The sequence below is a fragment of the Somniosus microcephalus genome, chromosome 3, assembly GCF_052327205.1.
Source record: "Somniosus microcephalus isolate GS21.2 chromosome 3, FLI_Smic_1.0, whole genome shotgun sequence".
Lineage (NCBI taxonomy): Eukaryota > Metazoa > Chordata > Chondrichthyes > Squaliformes > Somniosidae > Somniosus > Somniosus microcephalus.
In genome coordinates this window covers 40,567,114-40,592,668 of record NC_140989.1, presented here as the reverse complement: position 1 = coordinate 40,592,668, position 25,555 = coordinate 40,567,114, and the positions used below count along the sequence as shown (strand labels likewise).

General features: G+C 43.2%; 1 protein-coding gene across 5 annotated transcripts in view; it reads left to right on the top strand.

The window, feature by feature from the left end:
- The window catches only part of LOC147120998 (alpha-actinin-2-like), a 143,645-nt gene that overhangs the window by 67,807 nt on the left and 50,283 nt on the right, over positions 1–25,555 (top strand). For 2 of the 5 annotated variants that reach the window (XM_085980212.1, XM_085980211.1), the window contains exons 4-10: positions 1,459–1,545; positions 2,904–2,991; positions 6,091–6,169; positions 11,885–11,966; positions 14,397–14,482; positions 17,782–17,874; positions 23,842–24,072. In XM_085980212.1, coding sequence (XP_085836338.1) covers positions 1,459–1,545; positions 2,904–2,991; positions 6,091–6,169; positions 11,885–11,966; positions 14,397–14,482; positions 17,782–17,874; positions 23,842–24,072 — 746 coding nt within the window. Of the gene's footprint in view, positions 1–1,458; positions 1,546–2,903; positions 2,992–6,090; positions 6,170–9,572; positions 9,640–11,884; positions 11,967–14,396; positions 14,483–15,148; positions 15,235–17,781; positions 17,875–23,841; positions 24,073–25,555 lie in introns of those variants that run through there. The other 3 variants (XM_085980208.1, XM_085980209.1, XM_085980210.1) reach the window with 2 other exon arrangements.

Here is a 25,555-nt window from a genome sequence, read left to right as displayed (position 1 = left end):
GATAGAACATGTCCAGGGAATTATAGACCAGTCAGCTTAACATTGGTGGTAGGAAAAATAATGGAATCCCTACTAAAGGAGAAAATAGAAGAACATCTAGAAACCAAAAATATAACAATGAATAGTCAGCATGGATTTCAAAAGGGAAAGTCTTGCTTGACCAACCTTATTGAATTTTTTGAAGAGGTAACAGAGAGTAGACAATGGTAATGCAGTAGATGTCATTTATCTGGATTTTCAAAAGACCTTCGATAAGGTACCCCATAATAGACAGATGAACAAGGTCAGAGAATGTGGAGTCAGGGGACAAGTAGCAGAATGGATTGCTGGCCGGCTTCAGGACAGAAAGCAGAGAGTGGGAGTAAAGGTGGGTAGTGGAGTTCCACAAGGATCAGTGCTGGGACCACTGCTGTTCACAATTTACATTAACGATTTAGACTTTGAAATCAAAAACACAATTTCTAAATTTGCGGATGGCACCAGATTTGGGGGGGATAGTCAATACTGAGGAGGACTGCAACAAATTACAGGAGAACATTAATAAACTTACAGAATAGGCATATAATTGGCAAATGAAATTCAACACAGATAAATGTGAGGTATTACATTTTGGGAGGAAGAATAGGGAGGTCACTTATTACTTGGAGGGTGCGAGTCTAGGTAAAGAGGAACAAAGGGATCTAGGAGTACAAATGCACAAATCACTAAAAGTTGCGACACAGGTTAGCAAGGCCATAAAAAAGCAAACCAAGGACTAGGGTTTATTTCTAGAGGTATAGAATTGAAAAGTAGGGAAGTTATGCTAAACCTGTATTGAACCTTGGTTAGACCACACTTCGAGTACTGCATACAGTTCTGGTCACCATATTATAAAAAGGATATAGAGGCACTGGAGAAGGTGCAGAGAAGATTTACAAGGATGATACCAGAAATGCGAGGGTATACATATCAGGAAAGGATGAACAGGCTGGGTTTTTTTTATCTTGGAAAAAAAGAAGGATGAGGGGTGACCTAATAGAGGTCTTTAAAATTATGAAACATGTTGATAAGTGGAAACATTCTCTCTGTATCCACTCTGTGGGGAAGAGCATAACTAGAGGCCATTAATATAAGATAGTCACCAAGAAATCCAATTGGGTAAAGAAGTTTCTTTTGAATTCCCTAAGATTGGTGAGAATGTGGAACTCGCTACCACAGGAAGTGGTTGAAGCGAATAGTATAGATGCATTTAAGGGGAGGCTAGACAAGCATATGAGGGAAAAGGGATTAGAGGGTTCTGCTAATAGTTTTAGAGGAGGAATGACGGGAGAAGGCTCGTGTGGAGCATAAACGCCGGCATGCACTGGTTGGGCCGAATGGCCTGTTTCTGTGCCATATATCCGATGTAAATCTGTGTGAAGATTGGATATCGCATTAACAGTCTGCTCAACTACTACATTTTTATTTCTTCTATTGTAGAAATAGTAGATGGGAATGTGAAGATGACTCTGGGTATGATTTGGACAATCATCCTCCGTTTTGCTATTCAGGACATATCTGTGGAGGGTAAGTGAAATGAGCTTCTAATTTCAATCCAATGCAACCCATTCAACAAAAGCCTCACGTTTACTGGGGGAGCTGTGGTGGTGATTAAAACATCAGCAGATAAAGATTCGTATCATCCAGAATTTTGAGTCCTTGTAGGACTCTCGTGGTTGGAAGCTGCATCCGTTGTTACTGTGTTGTGTAGAGTTCCACTTGGTCAATCCCTGCTCTAGCCTCATGGCTTCCATTTTCATGTTTTCTTGGGGATCCACGGGCGGAACTTTTAACTTTGCTGGGGGCGTAAAACTGGCTGTCATGGTTCGGCCGTCCTTTAAAGATTATTTTATTATTTATACACCCCGCCTGATTTTCCTTTCCAATGACTTCATGTGCGTAATGGGCGGCCGATCCAATATTGCCAGTTTTATGCACTCCACCAAACTAGGCTTGGGATGTATTTGTACATTCAAGGCATCGTATAAATGTAAATTTATATCGCAAGGCATTTCACAAAAGGAAATAGACAGGGAAACAGATGCCAAGCCTCGGAGAGGGAGAGATTAGGAGGGTGCTTGAAATTCTGGTTGAAAAGGTGGATTTTGAGAAGGCTTTTAACGGAGGAGTGAGAAGAGAAGCGGTGAGGTGGGCATTAGGGAGGGACTTCCAGAAAGTGGGGACCAAGGAGGGGGAGTGCATGAAATGATAGAGGTAGGTGATCGAGGGGAGGGGTTATACAAGAGTGATGGAAGCTCCTGAAACTGGGAGGGGTGAGGCCATGGAAGGATTTGAAAATGAAGAGGAATTGTTCTCCCCATCTATATCCGTGCTGCTTGTATTTAAACCATGGACAGAGGCAGTATTTAAACCATGGACAGAGGCAGTATTTAAACCATGGACAGAGGCAGTATTTAAACCATGGACAGAGGCCGTGCTGACATTGAGGAGGCACGTAGAAACCACTGACTTTGGTGCTCACTGCTACTGACTTCCACAGCAGCTCGGGTTTACACAGCTGATCTGCAGACTACTCCAGCAGTGCCATCAATGACAAATTTTTAATCTCACTGGGATATTGCAACCAGTTTGAAAATGACCTCAGCATGGGTTTTCATCTGCAGTGTAAAAATAAAGTAAATGGTAATGTAGAGTTGCATTTGAAACCGGGAAAACGGAGAGGTATCCATCTCGTTCTGAGCATAAATGAAACGTATTCCTGACCTGGCAGGAAAGACTTTGCCCAGTGTCATGTAATTCTTGACAAACACCTTTCTAACCATCTCGTGCCTGATTGATTGAACGTATCTATTTATATATTTTATTTCTGGTGGTGTCACCTTGTGTGTGTGTGTAAACTTGAAACACCCGATTTTTCTCCACAGAAACTTCCGCTAAGGAAGGCCTGTTGCTCTGGTGCCAGAGAAAGACTGCTCCCTATAAGAATGTAAACGTGCAGAACTTCCATACAAGGCAAGTCGAGGAGATATAGCTGCCAATCGTAAGAGAAATACATGTTATAATTAACGTGGTGCATGCCAGAACCACACACGTAGAATTGTGCGCTACCAGCTTGTGACGTTCTGTCCATTATCATAGGCCGGAGGAGTGAAGTTTCGCAATGTGTGCTCGACTGTGCACCAAGAACGCAGTGGTGATGCAATCATTACCCTGTGGTTGCTTTCATTTTCCATGTACATTTTTCTAACGCAAAGACTGGTTACATGGCTGGCTTAGCATACTTCAATTTTGGATTTATTTTACCGCAATACTACTGAAATGACAGCTTAGTGGCATTTTATTGCTGCGAGAGGCACAACTGTTGAATTTTAAACAATTGTGCCTCAAAAGCAACAAAATGCAAGCACAAGAGAATTTGCTGATGCTGTTAAAATGAAACCTCGGTTATTTGTGACATTGCTCGTCCCCACTCGTGACTTAGCTTTGGCAAAGCACTCAAGATGTAATCTACAGAAGGAGAGTTCGGCAGGGGGCAAACTCAACTGTGTTTTTATTCTGAGATGTTCCAACTGATGCTTCAAAAAGAAAAATCCAGGAACAGACAGTGAACAGTTTGAAGGTAACCGGCAAAAGAACCAGAGGCGAGATGAGAATTTTTTTTAGGCAGTGAGTTATTATGATCTGGAATACACTGCCTGAAAGGGTGGTCAAATGTAAGAAATCACACAACACCAGGTTATAGTCCAACAGCTTTATTTGAAATCACAAGCTTTCGGAGCGCTGCTCCTTCATCAGGTGAAGTGGAGAAATGCATAAAAACACAGCTTATATAGTCAGAGAATAATGTCAGATGTTTACAGGTAATCTTTCTAACTGCCATTTATCACACCTCGGCAGAGAGATAATCACAGCAATCAAAGGTGTAAATGGTGTCCAAACAGGTCAGTCAGGAAAACGTTACATCAAAGAACAATGAGGTGGGGTCACAAGGGGTCAAATGTTGCAGATGCTGGGGTCTGTATGAAAAACAAAAAAACAGACAAAAAATATTGTGATTTCAAATAAAGCTGTTGGACTATAACCTGGTGTTGTGTGATTTCTTACATTTGTCCACCCCAGTCCAACACCGGCATCTCCACACCATGAAAGGGTGGTGGAAGCAGATTCAATAATAGTTTTCAAAAGGGAATTGGATTAATGCTTGAAGGGAGGAGCTACAGGGAAAGGGATGGGGAGTGAGACTAATTGGATAGCTCTTTCAAAGAGCAGGCACAGGCACGATGGGCTGAATGGCCTCCTTCTCTGCTTATTTTTTTTTATTCGTTCATGGGATGTGGGCGTCGCTGGCAAGGCCAGCATTTATTGCCCATCCCTAGTTGCCCTTGAGAACTCTGTGATTCTATGAACAGTAACCCATTCAGTCTGCCCATACTTGGATCCACCGGATTGTGTTTTTAATACATTCATTAATATATTTAAAGAATACAGACAGTTTACAGATTTATTTAACAAAATTGTATGCAGGTTTTAGAAATACCGAATTAAACTATATTTTGAAAGTTTCAGAGGTTGATGGGCACTTGCCTCACACTTTTGCCTTAAGCTGCAGTGTAGTGGCGTCTATGTCAATCGTCTCATTTTAGGGATGAGTTTCATCTATTCTGAGCCAGCTGCTCAAAGCATCTCCAGCTGCAGAGATCAAGTATGACTGCAGTCCTTTTCTCTATCTCTCACATGATTATATATGATATATATAGGCTTATACTCGCTAGAGTTTAGAAGAATGAGAGGGGATCTCATTGAAACTTATAAAATTCTAACAGGACTAGACAGACTAGATGCAGGAAGGATGTTCCCGATGGCGGGGGAGTCCAGAACCAGGGGTCACAGTTTAAGGATAAGGGGTAAGCCATTTAGGACTGAGATGAGGAGGAATTTCTTCACCCAGAGAGTGGTGAACCTGTGGAATTCTCTACCACACAAGGCAGTTGAGGCCAATTCATTAAATATATTCAGGAAGGAGTTAGATATATTTCTTAAGGCTAAAGGGATCAAGGGATATGGGGAGAAGGCAGGGACAGGGTACTAAATTTGGATGATCAGCCATGATCTCATTGAATGGCGGAGCAGGCTCGAGGGGCCGAATGGCCTACTCCTGCTCCTATCTTCTATGTTTCTATGACCAGCATCTTCTAGTTGGGTTGTGGAGGATCAGTGACATTTGATGATGAGACGAAGCTACTCATTCTTAGTAAGAGTTATTTACAATTGCAGGGTGAGGGTGAAAAGGGACTGAAAAAGAAGGAAAGAGGTTAGGATCAATTGTTGGAAGGAGACTATTGTACAAATAGGTTTATAATTAGTAGCTAATATTCACATCCTTGTCAATAGTTTGATTGGATGAATATAATTGTCCTAATCATAGAAACCTCCTTTAAATAAATTAAGCTCGACTCCCTTGGCCTCAGCAGGTATTAAAAGATTTGAAAAGAGATTTTTGTATTAGTGGTACTTTTTAATTTTTGTCCACTATTTTGAAATTTGTTTTTCTCACTTTGACATGCTAAGGATTGTCTCTGCGAAACCGGTCAGAACCAATAGAAGGACAGGACAGTATTGACCCTCCCAAAACGGAAAGCTGACGTGGACTACGATCATCCACAAAAACAAAGAAGGAATCATTTTGCTGTTAATACTTATTTACCGTCCAATTTGGGGGTTAGCTGTCTTGCAACAATACAAAGAATGTTTACATACTTTTAAAAAAAATGGATGTTGTTCATTTTTATTTACATTTAAGTGTACATTGAGAATGAATCCCTTCTCAATTTATGAATATATTCTTGTAAAAAATTATTGATATCTTAAACCTATTTATCATTGGGTTTGCTTACATAAGTTTGATCTTCCTAACGTATAGTAATTTCAGTGAGCTAATAGGGAAGTAGCAAGGGACCATTGCAAAGGATGATTTACAGATTTAAAACGTTAGACGCTGGCATGGATGTGTTAGGTGCTCATTTACTTTGGCGAGGAAATTCTCTTTAGCAAAAAAAAGTCTGTTTCTTATAATTTATGCTTAAATTCTTGTTTACTCCTCTCATTGTGAAGCTGGAAAGATGGCCTTGCACTCTGCGCGCTCATCCACAGACATCGGCCTGACCTTATTGACTACTCCAAACTACAAAAGGTCATCTGTCTGATTGACAGCATGCTAATGTGCAGTATGTGCTGCTTGCTTTTTTTGCATGGTTCTGATGGAAGAGGTGGCCTGCATTAACTAAGGTGGACAGCTCTGAATACTATATGTAAATACTACATATAGTCAGCACAACCTAATTTCCAAAGGTCCTTGAAAATATGTCTTGAATGCTTTTGCGTTTTTGCTTGATTATAAATTACATTCATCTGCCTAACTGTGTGTGTTCTCCATCCCCCGCCCCCTACATAAAGCCACTGGTATTGGTGATAATATCACTGCTTAGTGTGGCAACAAACAGCTAGTGCTGCCTCTTCTACAGATTTTTCCAATTTCATATTCCTGCTGACCGTGTCTGTTTTAGTTCCTGGTCTTTTGTGATTCTCCCCTTCCTAGCCCCCCTGCCTAATATGGTAATGTTAATGCTGCAGGTTGCTGTTAATGTCCTTTGTGATCGGTTGGTGGAGTGTTTGGGTCAGCTAACCACGGATGTCCATGTGTAGCGGACAGATGTAATGGGGAAGAAAGTTCAAACCGAATTATAATTACATACAAAAACCAAAAAGTGCTCGAAATACATAGCATCTGTGAAGAGAAAAAGTGGGTTCGAACAAATGTTGGTTCTGACATAGTTTTATTGTTTTGGATATAATCCTATCTTTCCTCTTTATAGATGCTAACTGACCGTTTCTGTATTTCCAGCACTTTCTGTTTTTGTTTTGGATTTCCAACATTTGCAGGTTCCTTTTATTCTTTTTGTGATTTTATACAATGGGAAATGCCGTACATGACCTGTAGCAGTTTTAAAAATAGCACTTGGAGGCACTTGAGAAGATTTTCTAAAAACCCGCCCTTGCGCTTCAGAACTGCCAAGTGCTAGTAAATTACTACGGCCATGCAGCAGGAATTTGAAGTATTCACACTTATCATTGGTGTGCACCTCCCAGCACTGTCCACTCTGAGAACTCGCGTAGGGATATCAGGAAAACCAAATCTTGTCAAAAGAACGGTATATGCCAAGCTGTTCTCTGTTCATTGAGTGTAATCAGAGGTTGGGAAACAGACTAATTCATTGATAAGGAGTGGAGTGGAGTGGCTGGAGGAGTTTATTGGCACCAAGAGGCAGAACTATTTTACTCTTGAATTCTGTCCTGCTTTTAGCTCTGGCCATTTTCCAGTGGGAAGGGCCATGGGTGGATCTTCTGCCCTCTGCTCCTGTATTAGAATGTAAGAACATAAGAAATAGGAGCAGGAGTAGGACATTCGACCCCTCGAGCCTGCTCTGCCATTCAATAAGACCATGGCTGATCTGCTACCTCAACTCCACGTTCCTGCTCTATCCCCATATCCCTTGATTCCCTTAATATCCAAAAGTCTATCGATCTCTGTCATGAGTATACTCAATGACTGAGCCTCCACAGCCCTCTGGGGTAGAGAATTCCAAAGATTCACCACCCTCTGAGTGAAGAAATTTCTCCTCATCTCATTCCTAAATGGCTGATCCCTTATTCTGAGACTGTGACCCCTGGTTCTAGACTCCCCAGCCAGGGGAAACATCCTCCCTACATCTTCCCTGTCAAGCCCTATAAGAATTTTGTATGTTTCAATGAGATCACCTCTCATTCTTTTGAACTCCAGAGAATATAGGCCTAGTCTACTCAATCTCTCCTCATAGGACAATCCTCCCATCCCAGGAATCAGTCTGGCGAATCTTCGTTGCACTTCCTCTATGGCAAGTATATCCTTCCTTAGGTAAGGAGACCAAAACTGTACACAATACTCCAGGTGTGGTCTCACCAGGGCCCTATATAATTGCAGTAAGACGTCTTTACTCTTATACTCAAATCCTCTTGTAATAAAGGCCAACATACCAGTTGCTTTCCTAATTGCTTGCTGTACCTGCATGTTAACTTGCAGTGATTCGTGTAAAAGGACACCCAGGTCCCTCTGACCACCAACATTTCCCAATCTCTCACTATTTAAAAAATACTCTGCTTTTCTATTTTTCCTACCAATGTGGATAACTTCACATTTCTCCACATTATATTCCATTTGCCATGTTCTTGCCAACTCACTTAGCCTGTCTATATCCCCTTGAAGCCTCTTTGCATCCTCCTCACAACTTACATTCCCACCCAGCTTTGTATCATCAGCGAACGTGGATATATTACATTTGGTCCCCTCAACCAAATCATTGATGTAGATTGTGAATAGCTGAGGCCCAAGCACTGATCCTTGAGGTACCCCACTAGTTACAACCTGCCAACTTGAAAATGACCCGTTTATTCCTACTCTTTGTTTTGTGTCCGTTAACCAATCCTCAATCCATGCTAGTATATTACCCCCAATCCCATGAGCCCTAATTTTGTTTAATAACCTCTTGTGTGGCACCTTATCAAATGCCTTCTGAAAATCCAAATACACCACAGCCACTGGTTCCCCCTTATCTATTCTGCTAGTTACAACCTCAAAAAACTCCAGCAGATTTGTCAAACACAATTTCCCTTTCATAAATCCGTGCTGACTCTGCCCAATCCTATTATTATTTTCTAAGGGCCCTGTTACCACATCCTTAATAATGGATTCTAGCATTTTCCCTACTACTGATGTCAGGCTAACTGGTCTGTCGTTCCCCATTTTCTCTCTCCCTCCTATCTTAAATAGTGGGGTTACATTAGAGGGGCACGTGAGGGAGATTTGCCAGGCTGCCCTGGGAATCCCATCCTTTATGCTTTAAAAGGCCGCAGCGTAATTCACAGCCAGAGTGGACTAATTACTTTTTGTTTTGAGTCAAAATTGCTCCTTTTTTTTTAGTTTATTTTTATCTTGGTCCTGGGGGGTTCCTCTGGCAGAGCAGCTGTGCACCGCTCAACCTTACAAGGCCAGATCGGCACAGACTATACGTGCAAATAACCCAGTCCCTGCAATTTGAGACAGGGTCTACAACCAACCAAGTGTACGGACGGGGCTCCATCACTCGTCCGCCAGCGGAGTGGTTCCCCCATGGTATCTTGGGCCCTTAGTGACCAGGGGTAATATTCCTGCTGTGTTTACAATGGTGCTGACGCATAAAGACCAGTGGAAATCTTTGCCTCTAGTTTCTTCTTGAATAACCTATTGGACAGTTCCTCTGTACTACATATTGAAGGTAAGTTGAAAGACCATTGTTATTATTATAATTAACAAAAGAAAGAATGTGTCCAGCTGACATATTGTGCTGTCTTTTTCCCATACTATCTTTCTTATCAATTGTTTGTCTTTAATCATTTTCATTTATCATATCCAACATCGTGTTACTATCCTTTTTCTTCTCTCACTGCATGCTTACTGATCTGTCCTGTTGCCCCATTGTGGCTGGGTTGGTGTGTGCCTATGCATGTAGCTGGAAGAATGGACGAGCATTTAATGCCCTCATTCACAGACACAGACCTGATCTGATTGATTATGACATGCTGCAAGAGGTATTTAACATGCACTTGCCTTAAGCTTATTGCAAAAAATTCTTTAATGTTGTCGCGTGTTGAGAAAGCAATTTGTTAAGAAAAGCTATTGGGGTGGATTTTGACTTTGTGTAAAACAGGCGATTGTGAATCAGCAGCCCATTTTACATCTCCCGCTTTAAATTTCCATTGAATAGCCACCAACTCCATCCCTCTCCCTAGCATCTGTCTAAGGCTGAACCAGACTGTTCGCAACCTTTGTGTCATATTTGACCCTGAAATGAGCTTCTGACGACATATCCATGGCATAATTAACACCGCTTATTTCCACCTCCGTAACATTGCCCGTCTCTGCCCCGCCTCAGCTCATCTGCTGCTGAAACCCTCATCCATGCCTTTATTACCTCTAGATTTGACTATTCCAACTCACTCCTGGCTGGCCTCTCACATTCTACCCTATGTAAACTTGAGGTCATCCAAAACTCAGCTACCCGTGGCCTATCTCGCACCAAGTCCCGTTCACCCATCACCCCTGTGCTCGCTGACCTCCTGGTTTAGCAACGCCTTGATTTCAAAATTTTCATCCTTGTTTTCAAAACCCTCCATGGCCTCGCCCCTCCCTATCTCTCTAATCTCCTTCAGCCCCACAACGCCCCCCCTGCCCCCCTCCGAGATATCTACGCTCCTTAACATCTGCCCTCTTGAGCATCCTTGATTATAATCGCTCAACCATCCGTGGCCGTGCCTTCAGCTGCCAAGGCCCTAAGCTTTGGAACTCCCTGCCTAAACCTCTCCGCCTCTCTACCTCTCGTTCCTCCTTTAACCAACATAACAAAAACAGATTATCTGGTCATTTTCACATTGCTGTTTGTGGGAGCTTGCTGTGCGCAAATTGGCTGCCACGTTTCCCACATTACAATAGTGACTCCACATCAAAAGTACTTCATTGGCGGTAAAGCGCTTTGAGACATCCGGTGGTCGTGAAAGGCACTATATAAATGTAAGTCTTTTTTTCTTTAAGACGCTCCTTAAAACCTACTTCTTTGACCAAGCTTTTGGTCATCTGCCCTAATTTCCTCTGAGGCTTGGTGTCAATTTTTTGTCCTATACCACTCCTGTGAAGTGCCTTGGGACATTTTACTACGTTAAAGGCGCTATATAAATAGTTGTTGTGGTGATTGTGGTTGTGGTGGTTGTTGTTGTCAACAGGGAAAAAAAATCCGGGAGACATGTAAAACAGGCTGCCGATTCGATATCGCTCATTTTACACTATTGCACAAAGCCAAAATCTACCTCATTAAGTCTTCCATTTAGCATTTGTGATGTATGTGAGGCTAGCAATCAACCAGTACAGATATCTGCTAATATTTGGTATACTGCACCACCAGTGTCAGTGCTGGGGATACAGAGGCAGTACAAGACACAGATGTATTAACATCAGTGTGGAGGACACTAAACCAATACAGGGTTCAGAGCTGTACAGCATCAGTATTGGGAAAGCAGGGCCATTGCAAATATCAGAGTCTACCCAAGCAGTAGAACTTGGTTGCCAATCCATTAATAAGTGCTCAGAAAATATAGGCAAAAGCCAACCCCAGAAAGTAAACTTCATTGCTTGCACCTAGCTTTTCTGTACTGTTGTGTTTTATTATTGACTGAATAAGACTGCTTCCAGTGCTGACAGAAGCAGCCAGTAAGAAAACTACAGATAATGTTGCATGTGTACCCAAAGTCCATTCATTCTCCATTATGCTTCATTTCTGCACTTTGTTTCAGGTGTGCATTCTTGCAGTTGAAGCAGTTAACTTGCTATTCAGAAGCAATGTTACTAAGGACAGGAAGTACTTATTGTATACTGCAGGAAATCACGGTCCACTGATTTCTGTTGAACCTCTTTGTTAATATCGTACAGAAAAGATAATTCAGGTTTACATCTTGCGTATGTAACTGTACACAATATCGGATGTTTTTACGACCGGGACTTCTTGTCCTCAATGACGTATTTGTCGATCAACAAAGTGGCATCCTGCCTGGCTTAAGAAAGCTGTGGCTGTCCATATAGTTTCTAATGTCAGCAGTGTTACCTTAATTGGCTACTAAGGCCATTGTGGTTTGCAAATGTTACACTTGGCTAGAATTACAATTTTGTTTCCACTTGCCATTCAAGTAGTCAAATTGATTGGAGATGTAGAGGACTGAATGTAGATATTTTAATTTGCTGTCAAGGCCCATATTACTGAGTAACAAGACTGTCTTCTAAATATAGGATGATGCCCTTTACAACCTGAACCTTGCCTTGGAGATTGCAGAAAAAGAACTGGATATTCCCAAGATGCTGGATGCGGAAGGTAATGTGTACTTCAGTACTGAGGTTCTGACATTGTAACCATTAATTGGAATGGAAATATAAACACTGCGGGGTAAATTGGACCTCGTCTTGCCCGATTTCCCTCTGGGGAAATGGGTTAGCACTGAGCGGAGCAGGTGCCAGGCCTGATCCGCTTAGGATTCTTCAAAGGCTGACTGAGCCACAGTGGCCGTAAATAAAAGGTACTTTAAAAAAAAACTTCCCAAAACGTTGCTGTGGAGCCAGAAGGAGCAAGAGTGCACTTAGAAAGTAATAATCGGAGAAATGTGAAGTTATTCACTTTGGTAGGAAAAATAGAAAAGCAGAGTATTTTTTAAATGGTGAGAGATTGGGAAATGTTGGTGTTTAGAGGGACCTGGGTGTCCTTGTACACGAATCACTGAAAGTTAACATGCAGGTACAGCAAGCAATTAGGAAAGCAAATGGTATGTTGGCCTTTATTACAAGAGGATTTGAGTATAAGAGTAAAGCCGTCTTACTGCAATTATATAGGGCCCTGGTGAGACCACACCTGGAGTATTGTGTACAGTTTTGGTCTCCTTACCTAAGGAAGGATATACTTGCCATAGAGGGAGTGCAACGAAGGTTCACTAGACTGGTTCCTGGGATGGGGGGATTGTCCTATGAGGAGAGATTGAGTAGACTAGGCCTATATTCTCTAGAGTTTAGAAGAATGAGAGGTGATCTCATTGAAACATACAAAATTCTTCCAGGGCTTCACAGGGTAGATGCAGGGAGGATGTTTCCCCTGGCTGGGGAGTCTCGACCAGGGGCACAGTCTCAGAATAAGGGGTCGGCCATTTAGGACTGAGATGAGGAGAAATTTCTTCACTCAGAGGGTGGTGAATCTTTGGAATTCTCTACCCCAGAGGGCTGTGGAGGCTCAGTCGTTGAGTATATTCAAGACAGAGATTGATTGATTTTTGGATATTAAGGGATATGGGATAGTGCAGGAAAGCGGAGATGAGGTAGAAGATCAGCCATGGTCTTATTGAATGGCGGAGCAGGCTCGATGGGCCAAATGGCCTACTCCTGCTCCTATTTCTTATGTTCTTAAATTAACCTCACTATGTGCTGTTATCTTGAAACTGGGAACATGTATTTTTACAGTATTTATGGACTAATACAACATAAAAAGGCATTAAAAGAAGACATTTTGATACAAAGGAAATAATAGATTAGCCCACTAGCAAACTGCCAAAATTAAATAAGCTGTACTTCGATTAGGTGAGGACTGCATTAATAATGATCGGATAGATTGGACTTCTGCCACTGTTGCTATGCAATTATTTATTTAAAAATGCACAAGAGGGATTCAAGGTTATTTAATTTCTGAATTTTCTCCAGAATGATACCAGGGCTAAAAAGGTTAAATTGAGGACAGGTTTCATAGGCTAGGCTTGTATTCTCTTGAGAATAGAAGATTAAGCGATGATCTAATTGAGGTGTTTAAGATGATTAAAGTAGTTGACAGGGTAGATAGAGAGAAACCATTTCCTCTGGAGGGGGGAGTCCAGAACAAGGGAGCATAACATTAAAATTAGAGCTAAGCTATTCAGGGGTGATGTCAGGAAACACTTCTTCACACACAGGGTAGTGGAAATCTGGAACATTTGCCCCTGGGAGGCTGGGAGTCAATTGAAAATTTCAAAACTGAGATTGATAGATTTTTGTTAGGCAATAGTGTTAATGGTTATGGAACCAAGGTGGGGTAGGTGGAGTTAAGATGCAGATTAGCCATGATCTAATTGATTGGTGGAACTGACTCGAGGAGCTGAATGGCCTATTCTTGTTCCCATGTTCCTTTTTGTTTCCTTTCTCGCTCCCTCTTTTCCTGGAGAGAAACACATGTTGGCAGTTGTCTACAGCGACACATCTGAGATTGGAAAAAAATAAGACATTGGCCCTGAAAACCCATGGAGGGGCAATTTTCGTATTCTTACCGCCCCTTTGATGCTGGAATCTGGGGCGATAAAAGGGAATGCTGCAGGCCGCTCCAAAAATGGACCCAAATAATTTTTACTCTTCAGCTTGCAGCAATAAGTCACTTGCCCTAATACATCCCCATGTTATGCACTCATCGTGTGGTATCATATGGATGGTGCAGTGTTTATTGGAGAGGTGTATGCCTGTTGTTTAGCTGCTGTACTTACCTAACAGCTTGTCCTGCTGTGAAGCGTCCTCCTTCTGAATGATGAGTATGCAACCTACCCAATGAACAAGAGTTGGTACTGAGCTATGCACGAGCCAGGTGTACGTGAAGCGTCTGCTCTTGCTCAGTGCGCGCTTTAAATTAAACGAATGATGGTACCTGATTTATCTGAGCTTTTCTTGTCCAAAATAAGTTACAGTTTACCAGTCTTATTTGATATTTAGTAAAAAAAAAAGTAACAATTTTCTTTCTAAACAGATATAGTAAATACAGCAAGACCTGACGAAAGGGCTGTTATGACTTATGTTTCCTGTTACTACCATGCATTTGCAGGTGCACAGAAGGTGAGGTCAAAACCTACGGATCGCCCCAGACCGTTAACCTTCAACCTTCTGATTTCCAGCTTCTACCTCTTCCATTGTGTCCTCTGTTGGATCGGTCATGTTATTTTCCATGTTTCTTATTTTTTTAATCACTTTTTTTTTCTTTTCAATAATTTTAGATCCAGGTTTCTAGTATTTTCTTGTTTTTGTGTTTTTTTTCCAGTTTCTGGTGCTCCTGCAATTGTCAGTGCTAAGCTGGTACCTCCACCTACAAAAAGTTCTCCAATTCCTTCTGATCTAATATACCTTAGAGGCCTCTTAATAGACACTCAGTCGATCGGGCTATCCAGTTAACACGAGCATTTGTACATTCTACTACATCAATTTCGTAGAGATTCCTGAATGAAAGGAGCACTTTGTGCAACAATGGAGTTTTTCCTTTTAAGAGGCCTCTAATGAAGTGAGGGCTATATTTCACTCCGTTGGTTAATTTTAGCAAGTGAGTAGGAATGAGTAGTGTAAGTGGGGGAAGCACCATTTGCTAAAATTAGAAAACGGAGGAAACTGTAACCCTGCCATCCTTCCAAGGTCAAACAGGGACTGCTGCTTCCCACCTTGTTCATTCCATCCCTGTTCTTACGCTTTCCATTCTCCTGCCACTTTATTTTTTTTTATCCTCCTCACTAGATATTGTGAACACACCCAAGCCTGATCAGAGGGCTCTTATGACGTATGTTTCGTGTTTCTATCATGCTTTTGCTGGAGCAGAGCAGGTACTCACAACGTTGTGTTCCCTGTGATGATTTGGTGCCTGCAATGTGTTTGTTTTTGTGTGTGCGAGTGTGTGTATTTCATAACTATACAATACATCGAATCCCCACATTGTGATGTTAGTACATTATTCTCGTCGACTCATCATTAATAACATGTTTTTGCGCAATGTAAAATAAGAGATGGGTGTAGACTGAGATTTAGTGCAGCCATGCCAAAACTTGTAATTATTAATGCAATGCTTGAAGGATTTCTGCATTCTAAGATAAGAATTCAAATCAACAGCAAACACCATAGAGGGACTGTTGTGATAGCTCAGTGACCAGGTGGGCCACTTGGTGTAATATTGAACTATGCAGGTCAGGAAGATCCCAGGTTTAGTTCCCAGTCGTGCTGAGTTAACAGGATAACAGTATGAGGACTATAATTGGTCTCAACGAACTTGGGCTAGGGAGGCAAAAACTGATGCTGCCTGGCGTGTGGCCATCAGGTGAGAACAGGATCAGGCTCAGCTTTGATGTCCTCCCATGGTCGGCCAAACAGCACTCATTGGCTAAGTGCATAAGTGAAGAATAAGCACTTGGGTGAAGTACTGGAACACTCTGATGCCACTGAACCACGTCCCAGCGTGAAATAGCACCTTTTGGGAAGGGGGGAAGAAATGGTGAGAACATTGGACAAAAATAATTTGGGTCTTCTGTCATAGAGCAGCTCACATCGTATGCTGACCCCTGAGCTGAATTTTCCAATCTGTACCTTTTGTTGAGGGAGCTCAATCTCACAATTTTGAGGCTCTGGGGTTGGTATTCTGCCTTTATATCTGTTTAACGCTTAAGTCTACTTTTAATCAATTGATGATGCTGAGTTTAAAAAAAAACTATTTAATCTCCTGTGGCATTGGACATGGAGAGTCAACAATAAGTGCAGTATTCAGGTCAAGGTTAGAGAGCGGTGGGATAATTGAATCGAGATGGAGGCGAGGCAGATGAGAGAGAGGGGAAGAAGTGTAAGCTTGAAATTTTAGTCTAAGGCTGCAATCTATGTACCAGACATTAGGGTTGTAGACAGAGTCAAACTCAAGTTTATTGAGGGTTACGTAAACATACTCACAGACAACACCCCGGACACACAGAGATATCTTGCTGTCGTTGAGCTCAGCTTTCTAGATCTGTTTCTTCATCTTCTAACCTTGCATTACAATTTTGACATTTTTACATTGTTTTAGCTACATTACTTCACATGATGTTGATGCACTTTACACCAGTCCTCATCAGCCTTTATCAAGAAGTTCCAGGTCACTAAACATCAAGCTCCCAAGGCTTTCTTTCAGTCGTCAGTGGCCCCAAAGGCTAGTGGGTTTTTAGGTTTCAGCAAAGCATAGAATGTATCATATTGTGGCTGCACTACAGATAAGTTAGTCTTTAAACATATATGAATTTGTGAGAATGTTCTGAATTAAATGTAGTGATTGTGTTATTTAATCTCGAGACCAGGCTGTCTGTGACCTCTGTCACCATCAAAGTTCTGCAGGCTTTTAACTTTAGGAGTTAGTATAAAATGGATTATTTACAAAATGCATTCTACACTCGCTCCTGATCCCCTAATAGGGGGAGAAGGGGTGGACAGTAAGGAGGGATGGGGCAAGGGAGAAGGGGACAGGGGGAGGTTGAAGGGAAGGGAAGGGGAGATAGGAGAGGAGGATGATAGAAAAAGGAAGATAGAGGGGGAGGGAAGAAGGAAAGGAGGGGTGATGAGAGGCTAAAATACCATGAAGTGGGATTTCCGATGGTTAAAATGATGCACAGTGGGGGATGACTAGGGTGTGAAGACCAAACAAAACATTGGCCATAAAGGAGGTATAATTGTCTGGGAAGCCGGGATTCTACCAGACGTGCCTCAAAAATGATGTCAAGATGGAGGAGGGAGCAGGCAGAAGACGTGCCCGTCACCGCAACCACCCCCCCCACTCCATTGTAAGTTGCCGGTGCAGCAAGGTAGGGTACGAGACCAGTTAGAAGCAGGTTGTGCCCAAAATTATGGGCCTTTGTTCCGGGGACACTTGATCTGCCAAAAAGGAGTGGAAGTTGTAAGCTCACGTTAGAAAGAGTTTCAGACTGAGATCAACAACCTTTGCTGTGAATTAAGTTGGACATCAAAGCATAAATCATACTGGCAAAGCATGTTGTGTATGCACACACACACACACCATACTAAACATTTTTCTTGCTAATAACTGAGTGTATTACATTTAGTATTGCCATGACTTTTCAGTTATTAGTTAACAGTTTTGTGTTGGTTTATGCCATTTTCACTTTACATTCTAACATGATGTTAACATATTTTTGGTTACATCTGATCTATGGAAGCTTTGGAGTAAATGTATTTTTGTATGATCAATAAATGCAGGTTTTGCATCATAGTAAATACTCATTGATTCAACTAATCTGCTCACTGCCAAACACATGAGCAGAACATGCGTCTAATTGCATTTTGCTGTTATGTTTTGTGCACACGTGTTTGTCTCAGATGTGGTTTCTTTTTCAATATAGGCGGAGATGGCAGCCAACAGGATTTGCAAGATACTGGCAGTGAATCAGGAGAATGAAAAATCAATGGGAGAATATGAGAAGCTGGCCAGTGAGGTAAACTGAGAGACACTGATAAATGTAAACGAGTTGTGCCCTTTTTCCTATTACCGCTTTATTCAGCAGAGTTCAAATTGAAGTATTGGTAACTGAGGCCGACCCTTTGCAGAGACAAAGTACATTTGGGGGGCAAATAGGCTGGGTGCAGCTTTGACCCTTGCCACCATTTGGATGCTGATCTGAACTGCACAAGGCCAAGAGAGGTGGAGGACACGGGAGGAGAGAAATACAATACAATTACGCCTGGCTCCTTGCATTCCTAGTGGCTGGTCAGAGCTGCATTGGCAGAAGCCTGGGACTCGTAGCTTTCCTCCTCTTTCTCTACCCTTCCGTCCCCACCAACCACCTTCCCCATCCCCCTTCAGCTGCAGGTGTTGTAAAAGAAAGAAAGACTTGTATTTATATAGCGCCTTTCACGATCACCAGACGTCTCAAAACGCTTTACAGCCGATGAAGTACTTTGAGTGGAGTCACTGTTGTAATGTGGGAAACGCAGCAGCCAATTTGCGCACAGCAAGTTCCCACAAACAGCAATGTGATAATGACCAGATAATCTATTTTTATTATGTTGGTTAAGGGATAAATATTGGCCAGGACGCCAGGGATAGCTCCCCTGCTCTTCTTCGAAATAGTGCCATGGGATCTTTTACGTCCACCTGAGAGGGCAGACGGGGCCTCGGTTTAACGTCTCATCTGAAAGACGGCACCTCCAACAGTGCAGCACTCCCTCAGCACTGCACTGGAGTGTCAGCCTAGCTTTATGTGCTCAAGTCCCACAACCTTCTGACTCAACCTTCTGAATCAAAGGCGAGTGTGCTACCAACTGAGCCACAGCTGGCCTTAGAAGACCCGAGACGTATAGGAAAACGAAACAAAAATTGTCCCTTGTGTCAAAGTTTCCAGAATTTACCCTTTGTTAAGGGTAAATCATGTCTAACAAATCTGATCGAATTTTTCGAGGGGGTGACTAGTGGGGTGGATGAGGGAAATGCTGTGGATGTGGTGTACATGGACTTCAGTAAAGCTTTTGACAAAGTCCCGCATAGGAGACTGATCAAGAAGGTAAGAGCCCATGGGATCCAGGGTGCCTTGGCGCGTTGGATCCTAAACTGGCTGAGTGGCAGGAGGCAGAGGGTGATGGTCGAAGGTTGCTTTTGTGACTGGAAGCCTGTGTCCAGTGGGGTACCTCAGGGATCGGTGCTGGGTCCCTTATTGTTTGTGATCTACATAAATGATTTGGATGAAAATGTAAAAGGTATGATCAGTAAGTTCGCAGATGACACGAAAATTGGTGGGGTGGTAAATTGCGAGGAGGAAAGCCTCCGGCTACAGGACGATATAAACGGGTTGGTCAGATGGGCGGAAAAGTGGCAAATGGAATTTAACCCTGAAAAGTGCGAGGTGATGCATTTTGGACGGACAAATAAGGCAAGGGAATACACAATGAGTGGTAGGACCCTAGGAAGTACAGAGGGTCAGAGGGACCTTGGTGTACATGTACATAGATCCCTGAAGGCAGCGGAGCAGGTAGATAAGGTGGTTAAAAAGGCATATGGGATACTTGCCTTCATTAGCCGAGGCATAGAATATAAGAGCAGGGAGGTTATGATGGAGCTGTACAAAACGCTGGTGAGGCCACAGCTGGAGTACTGTGTGCAGTTCTGGTCGCCTCACTATAGGAAGGATGTGATTGCTTTGGAGAGGGTGCAGAGAAGATTCACCAGGATGTTACCTGGGATGGAGCGCCTCAGCTATGAAGAGAGGCTGGACAGGCTGGAGTTGTTTTCCTTGGAGCAGAGAAGGCTGAGGGGGGACCTGATTGAGGTGTACAAAATAATGAGGGGCATAGATAGGGTAGATAAAGAGGAACTTTTCCCCTTAGTGGGGGGGGTCAATAACAAGGGGGCATAGATTCAGGGTAAGGGGCAGGAGATTTAGAGGGGATTTGAGGAGGAACTTTTTCACCCAGAGGGTGGTTGGAATGTGGAACTCAATGCCTGAAAGGGTGGTGGAGGCAGGAACCCTCACAACATTCAAGAAGCATTTGGATGAGCACTTGAAATGCCATTGCATACAAGGCTATGGACCAAATGCTGGAAAATGGGATTAGACTGGACAGGGATGGATGGGCGGCGCAGACACGATGGGCCGAAGGGCCTCTTTCTGTGCTGTAAAAACTCTATGACTCTATGACTATGACTCTAATACACGGCTAGTTGTCCGAACTATATTTACTATTATAATGAAAACTCCAAAAGAAAAGCGTATACTGATGGAGCCGAATGAAATTGGAAATTGCGTAAAACATAATTTTGATGTTGGTATGTTTCATACCCACGATTGCACAAGGAGGGGTGAGGACAAAATGGGAGATTTTAAATTTGTGATACTAAATGATGAGCAAAAGACTGGTGATGGCTTTCCACTGGGCAGTCATGTTCCCTACCTCCCTGGTTTATAATATCTTTACAACAGTGACTACACTTCAAAAGTACTTAATTGGCTGTAAAGTGCTTTTGGAAGTCTTGAGGTTGTGAAAGGTGTTATATAAATGCAAGTTCTTTCTTTACTATTGCCTTGATGCGTTGAAGCTCTTTTGCAGAATATTTTAATCGGGGGGGATGAAGGCAGAATTAGTACCTGACATGAATCTTGTCATTCATGTGGAAAGAATTATGAAATAATACTGGGTGGCCTACTGGTGGCGCTGTCCAGGGAGAGTATAAATACTCTGGAATGGGCCCAGCTTGCTCAGGACATTCTTTAACAGGAACTAGTGAAGGACACAACTAGATCTCCATGTTGAAAAACAGTTGATTAAAGTCTTGTTTAATACTTAGACCAAGTGCCTAGTAGTTTTCTTACGTCAGTACCCATACCCGACTTTGCCCGTGTAAAAAAAAAAAATCTGAATTGAGGGAACAGAAGCATAGGTATTTCTTTTTGTTTTAAACTACTTGGCCCAGAAATTCCTTGGTCTCAGCAGAACCCACCAGTAAATGGCAGCGACGCAGTGGCACCGGGTCCCCACTGTTTCCAGATTTTCCGTTTGGCCTTTGTTGAGGGATGGAAATCTCCACCTGCTCCTTACAAGGCAAATGATGTCGGGGACCGTCCATACCAAGGGCTCCAGCTCTGGTCAGGACCAGGCCGAAAGACAGTACGCCAAGTGAGATGAGACATACCGGGCCCCCAGATGGGTGAAAGTGGGCCCCATTGGGGTGGGGGGCGAGTGTGGTCCAGGCGAGAGAAGAGGTTAGGCATTCTATTGATCTGAGGTATGGGAACTAGTACTTTTTCAGGACAAAAACCAGCAGAAATTAAGACAATTCTATCAAGAATTCAAACCAGTGAATGTGCAGATTGAATACAGGAAACTTTGTGCTATCCGGCACCCACGAGACCGAGCTGCTGCCGTTGCCTAAAAAGTGCCGTACTCTCCAGAGTTAATGTTGAGAGATACGGAGATTCTTATCTCCGTATTTGACAACAAACACTGTTGCTTAGCAACAGCTTCTAAACACTCGGATGTGGCCCTAAAGCTCTGTAGCTGAAGCTGTTGCTATGGCTACAGACCTTGCACAGCTTGACTGTTCAAACAAAGCAAAAAAAAAAACAAAAAGAATTAAAAAACGGCTGCTGATTTTTGCCGGTGGCTCCAGATTGCCGGATAGCTCACCTCCGGATAGCACAAAGTTTCCTGTAGTTGGGGAATAATGGGTTATATGTTCCGACTGGTGCTGTTCCCATACGAACATTGAACGTACTCGTACTAGATTACTCTGCATTTTTTTTTCCAATGCCGGTTTAAAATAAATGGACTAATGTCTGCATTAAAGAATCGCTCAGTACGAGTGTGAAACATAGCCAGTCAAAAACAAGCCCCCAAATCTCCTCAGAAGGCATGTGACCAGGATTATTAGCATACGGTCCAGTGTATACCAATATTGTGGCAACTCTTGCTGTTGGAGACAGGAATGTAAAAGCAAGAAGAAAAACTTTTGGGGCTGGATTTTGATACTGGAGGCGTGTAGGAGGCGGGACTACAACTTTTTGGGTTGTAGTCCCGCCTCCATCGAGTTGTGGCCAACCCACGCGATTTTCACTTGATTGACCTTGTTGAGCCCGCCCAGCGGGCTCAGCAGGCCAATAAAGGGCCACCCGGCAACAGGTGACATCACAGATTGACATTTCATCTGTCAAGAGCTTTTGACAGATGAAATATCAGCGTTTCACAGCCCTTTGAAGCTGTCAAACACTGACAATCTGTACTCCAAGTTAATTCCTTCCTCTCAGGCTGATTTAGAGATCTCTCCAGAACAGAAAGCTGAATGCTGCAACTTTTGACCGCTCGCAGCCATTCTGCTTTCTGTGCCGGTGAGATGAGGGACTCCTGAGACCTGAAGGAAGGAAGGCTGTAAAGGTAAGTAAAGGTGAGTAAAACTTCCGTAAACACTTTACACACACCAAACACACTTACCTCTGCACTCATGCACCCATCACTCACCTGAACACCGGACATCTCGAACCCTCCAAGTCCTTCAGCCCGACAGTCCACCTCGCTAACTTGGCGTGGTTTGGAGCCGTCGGGAATCCCACATTTCACCAATGAAAATAGAGATTAGGCTAAAAACTGCCTGTTAACTACCTGTTAACAGGCAGTTAATTGGCACTAATCCCCTTCCCACCTTGGGGAGGCGGCTCCCAGCACAGGTCGGGTATCCGCCTCCTTTGAAACTGGCTTGGGGGCGGGATAGGTTCGTGCCCCCCAATTTCACGATTTTAAACCCCCACACGCCTCCAATCCTGCCTCCACAGCCCAATGAAAATCCTGCCCTTTGTCTCTGTGTCAGGAAGTTAATAGCCCAGAAATTAGGTTCGGGGGCTTGCCGCACGTGCAAGCCCCCGATGTGCACTTACCCGGTGCGCCGACAGCTGAAGCCTGGGCCTGCTTGGAATTCCTGTCACTGGCCCGGTTCAGCTGTCGGCGCACTGTGCTTGCCTGATCCAGCGCCGTAGTTAGTTCGATGTGCCGGCTGGGATCAGGTGAGCACTGGGCAGCCAATCAGGGGAGGGAAAACTTCATTCATGAGTTTGATAGTAAGAACTGTCAAACTCATGAAAACTACGGGTGCCCAAAACACTACTTAAACTTTCAATAAAATTTTAAAAAACATCCCACTAATTAAATGAACTATAAATAACTTTAAAAAACTATTTTAAACAATTAATCAAATTTTTGAAAAAAATAATTTTTTAAGAAATCGGGTCTAAAAATACACTTACCTTACTGTAAAGTCCTTAAAAACAATAAAGCTGTGGAAAAAATGTTATAATTTTAAATAATAGACCACTTACCTTAAAGAATCAAGTCCTTACGTCTCCTTTTTACATTTCTAAAAAGTTGAGGGCCTTACACACGGGCAAACCTGTCAAAAAGAAGGAAGTTCAACGCGTGCGCGCAGAGTCCTGCGCGCACGCGTTGGACCTCTGAACCCCTTGGAGGAAATGCCGGTTTCCCGCGTATGCGCTGTGCATGCTGAAATCCGGCACTTCCAACGGGCCCACGCGTGAGTACCCCGTCCGTACTCACGCGTTGGGACCGGAATTACTGGGCCAATATCTGAATGATTTAGTTTTCCCAGGCCGTGGGGGCGAGGATGAAACAGTTTTGTTAGTTTTAAAATGGTTAAAACGTTTCTCCTCTCTCCCAATTTATTGATTTAGCTCTACCTGCTTGCTGACACCTCCTATAGGTATAGCTTCCTCTAGTTGCTCTTGGGAGCAAAAGAGTCTGTGTGAGTATGAAATGGGGAAACCCCCTGTCATACATTGGTGACCAGAGATAATATACCATAGGTGTTGAGGGTGGTGGGGATGCAGGCAAAGGTATGAGGTGAGACAGAACCACTTTGAATGTGTGCAATAATTCTGGTTAGTAAATTGAGTTTCTTTCCCTTCCAGCTGCTGCAGTGGATTCAGAGGACCATCCCCTGGCTGGAAAATCGGTCCCCTGAGAAGACGATGCAAGCCATGCAGCAGAAATTGGAGGATTTCCGAGCCTACCGTCGTTTGCACAAACCTCCCAAAATCCAGGAGAAATGTCAGTTAGAAATCAACTTCAACACCCTGCAGACCAAACTGAGGATCAGCAGCAGGCCAGCCTTCATGCCCTCTGAGGGCAAGATGGTTTCAGTAGGTTGACTAAAATTCCTACGGTTGATTTTCAGCTTGCCTCATAAGAAATAAGATAAGAACATAAGAAATAGGAGCAGGAGTAAGCCATTCGGCCCTTCGAGCCTGCTCCGCCATTCAATGAGATCATGGCTGATCTTCTCCCTCAACTCTATTCACCGGCCCTATTGCCATATCGCTTGATGCCTTTACTAGTCAGAAATCTATCGACATCTGTTTAGAATATACCCAAATGACTGAGCCTCCACAGCCCTCTGGGGTAGAGAATTCCAAAGATTCACCACCCTCTGTGTGAAGAAATTTGTTCTCATCTCACTCCTGAATGGCCTACCCTTTATCTTGAGGCTGTGGCCCCTGGTTCTAGACTCCCCAGCCAAGGGAAACATTCTCCCAGCATCCACCCTATCAAGCCCTATAATAATTTTGTATGCTTCAATGATGTCCCTTCTCATTCTTCTGAATTCAAGAGAATACAGGCCTAGTTTACTCAATCTCTTCTCATACGACAGTCCCGCCATCCCAGGAATCAATGTCATAGAAACATAGAAGATAGGAGCGAGGAGTAGGAGTAGGCCATTCGGCCCATCGAGCCTGTTCCGCCATTTAATGAGATCATGACTGATCATCCAAATTCAGTACCATGTCCCTGCTTTCTTCCCATATCCCTTGAACCGTTTAGCCTTAAGAAATATATCTTAACTCCTTCTTGAATATATTTAATGAATTGGCCTCAACTGCTTTGTGTGGTAGAGAATTCCACAGGTTCACCACTCTCTGGGTGAAGAAATTCCTCCTCATCTCAGTCCTAAATGGCTTATCCCTTATCCTTAGACTGTAACCCCTGGTTCTGGACTCCCCTGCCATCGGGAACATCCTTCCTGCATCTAGTTTGTCTAGTCCTGTTAGAATTTTATAAGTTTCAATGAGATCCCCTCTCATTCTTCTAAACTCTAGCGAATATAAACCTAATCGACCCAATCTCTCCTCATACATCATTCCTGCCATCCCAGGTATCAGTCTGGTGAACCTTCACTGCACTCCCTCTATGGCAAGAACATCCCTCCTTAGGTAAGGAGACCAAAATTGTACACAATACTCAAGGTGTGGTCTCACCAAGGCCCTGTACAACTGCAGCAAGACATCCTTGCTCCTGCACTCAAATCCTCTTGTAATGAAGGCCAGCATACCATTTGCCTTCTTAATGGCTTGCTGCAACTGCACATTCACTTTCAGTGACTCATGACTCATGTACAAGGACACCCAGGTCCCTTTAAGCATCTGCATTCCCCAATTAGGAAATGCTCTGCCTTTCTGTTTTTTCTACCAAAGTGGATAACTTCACATTTATCCACTTTATATTCCATCTGCCATGTTCTCGCCCACTCACTGAGCCTGTCGAGATCCTCTTGAAGCCTCTTCACATCCTCTTCACAACTGACACTGCCACCTAGCTTTGTATCATCAGCAAATTTGGAAATGTTAC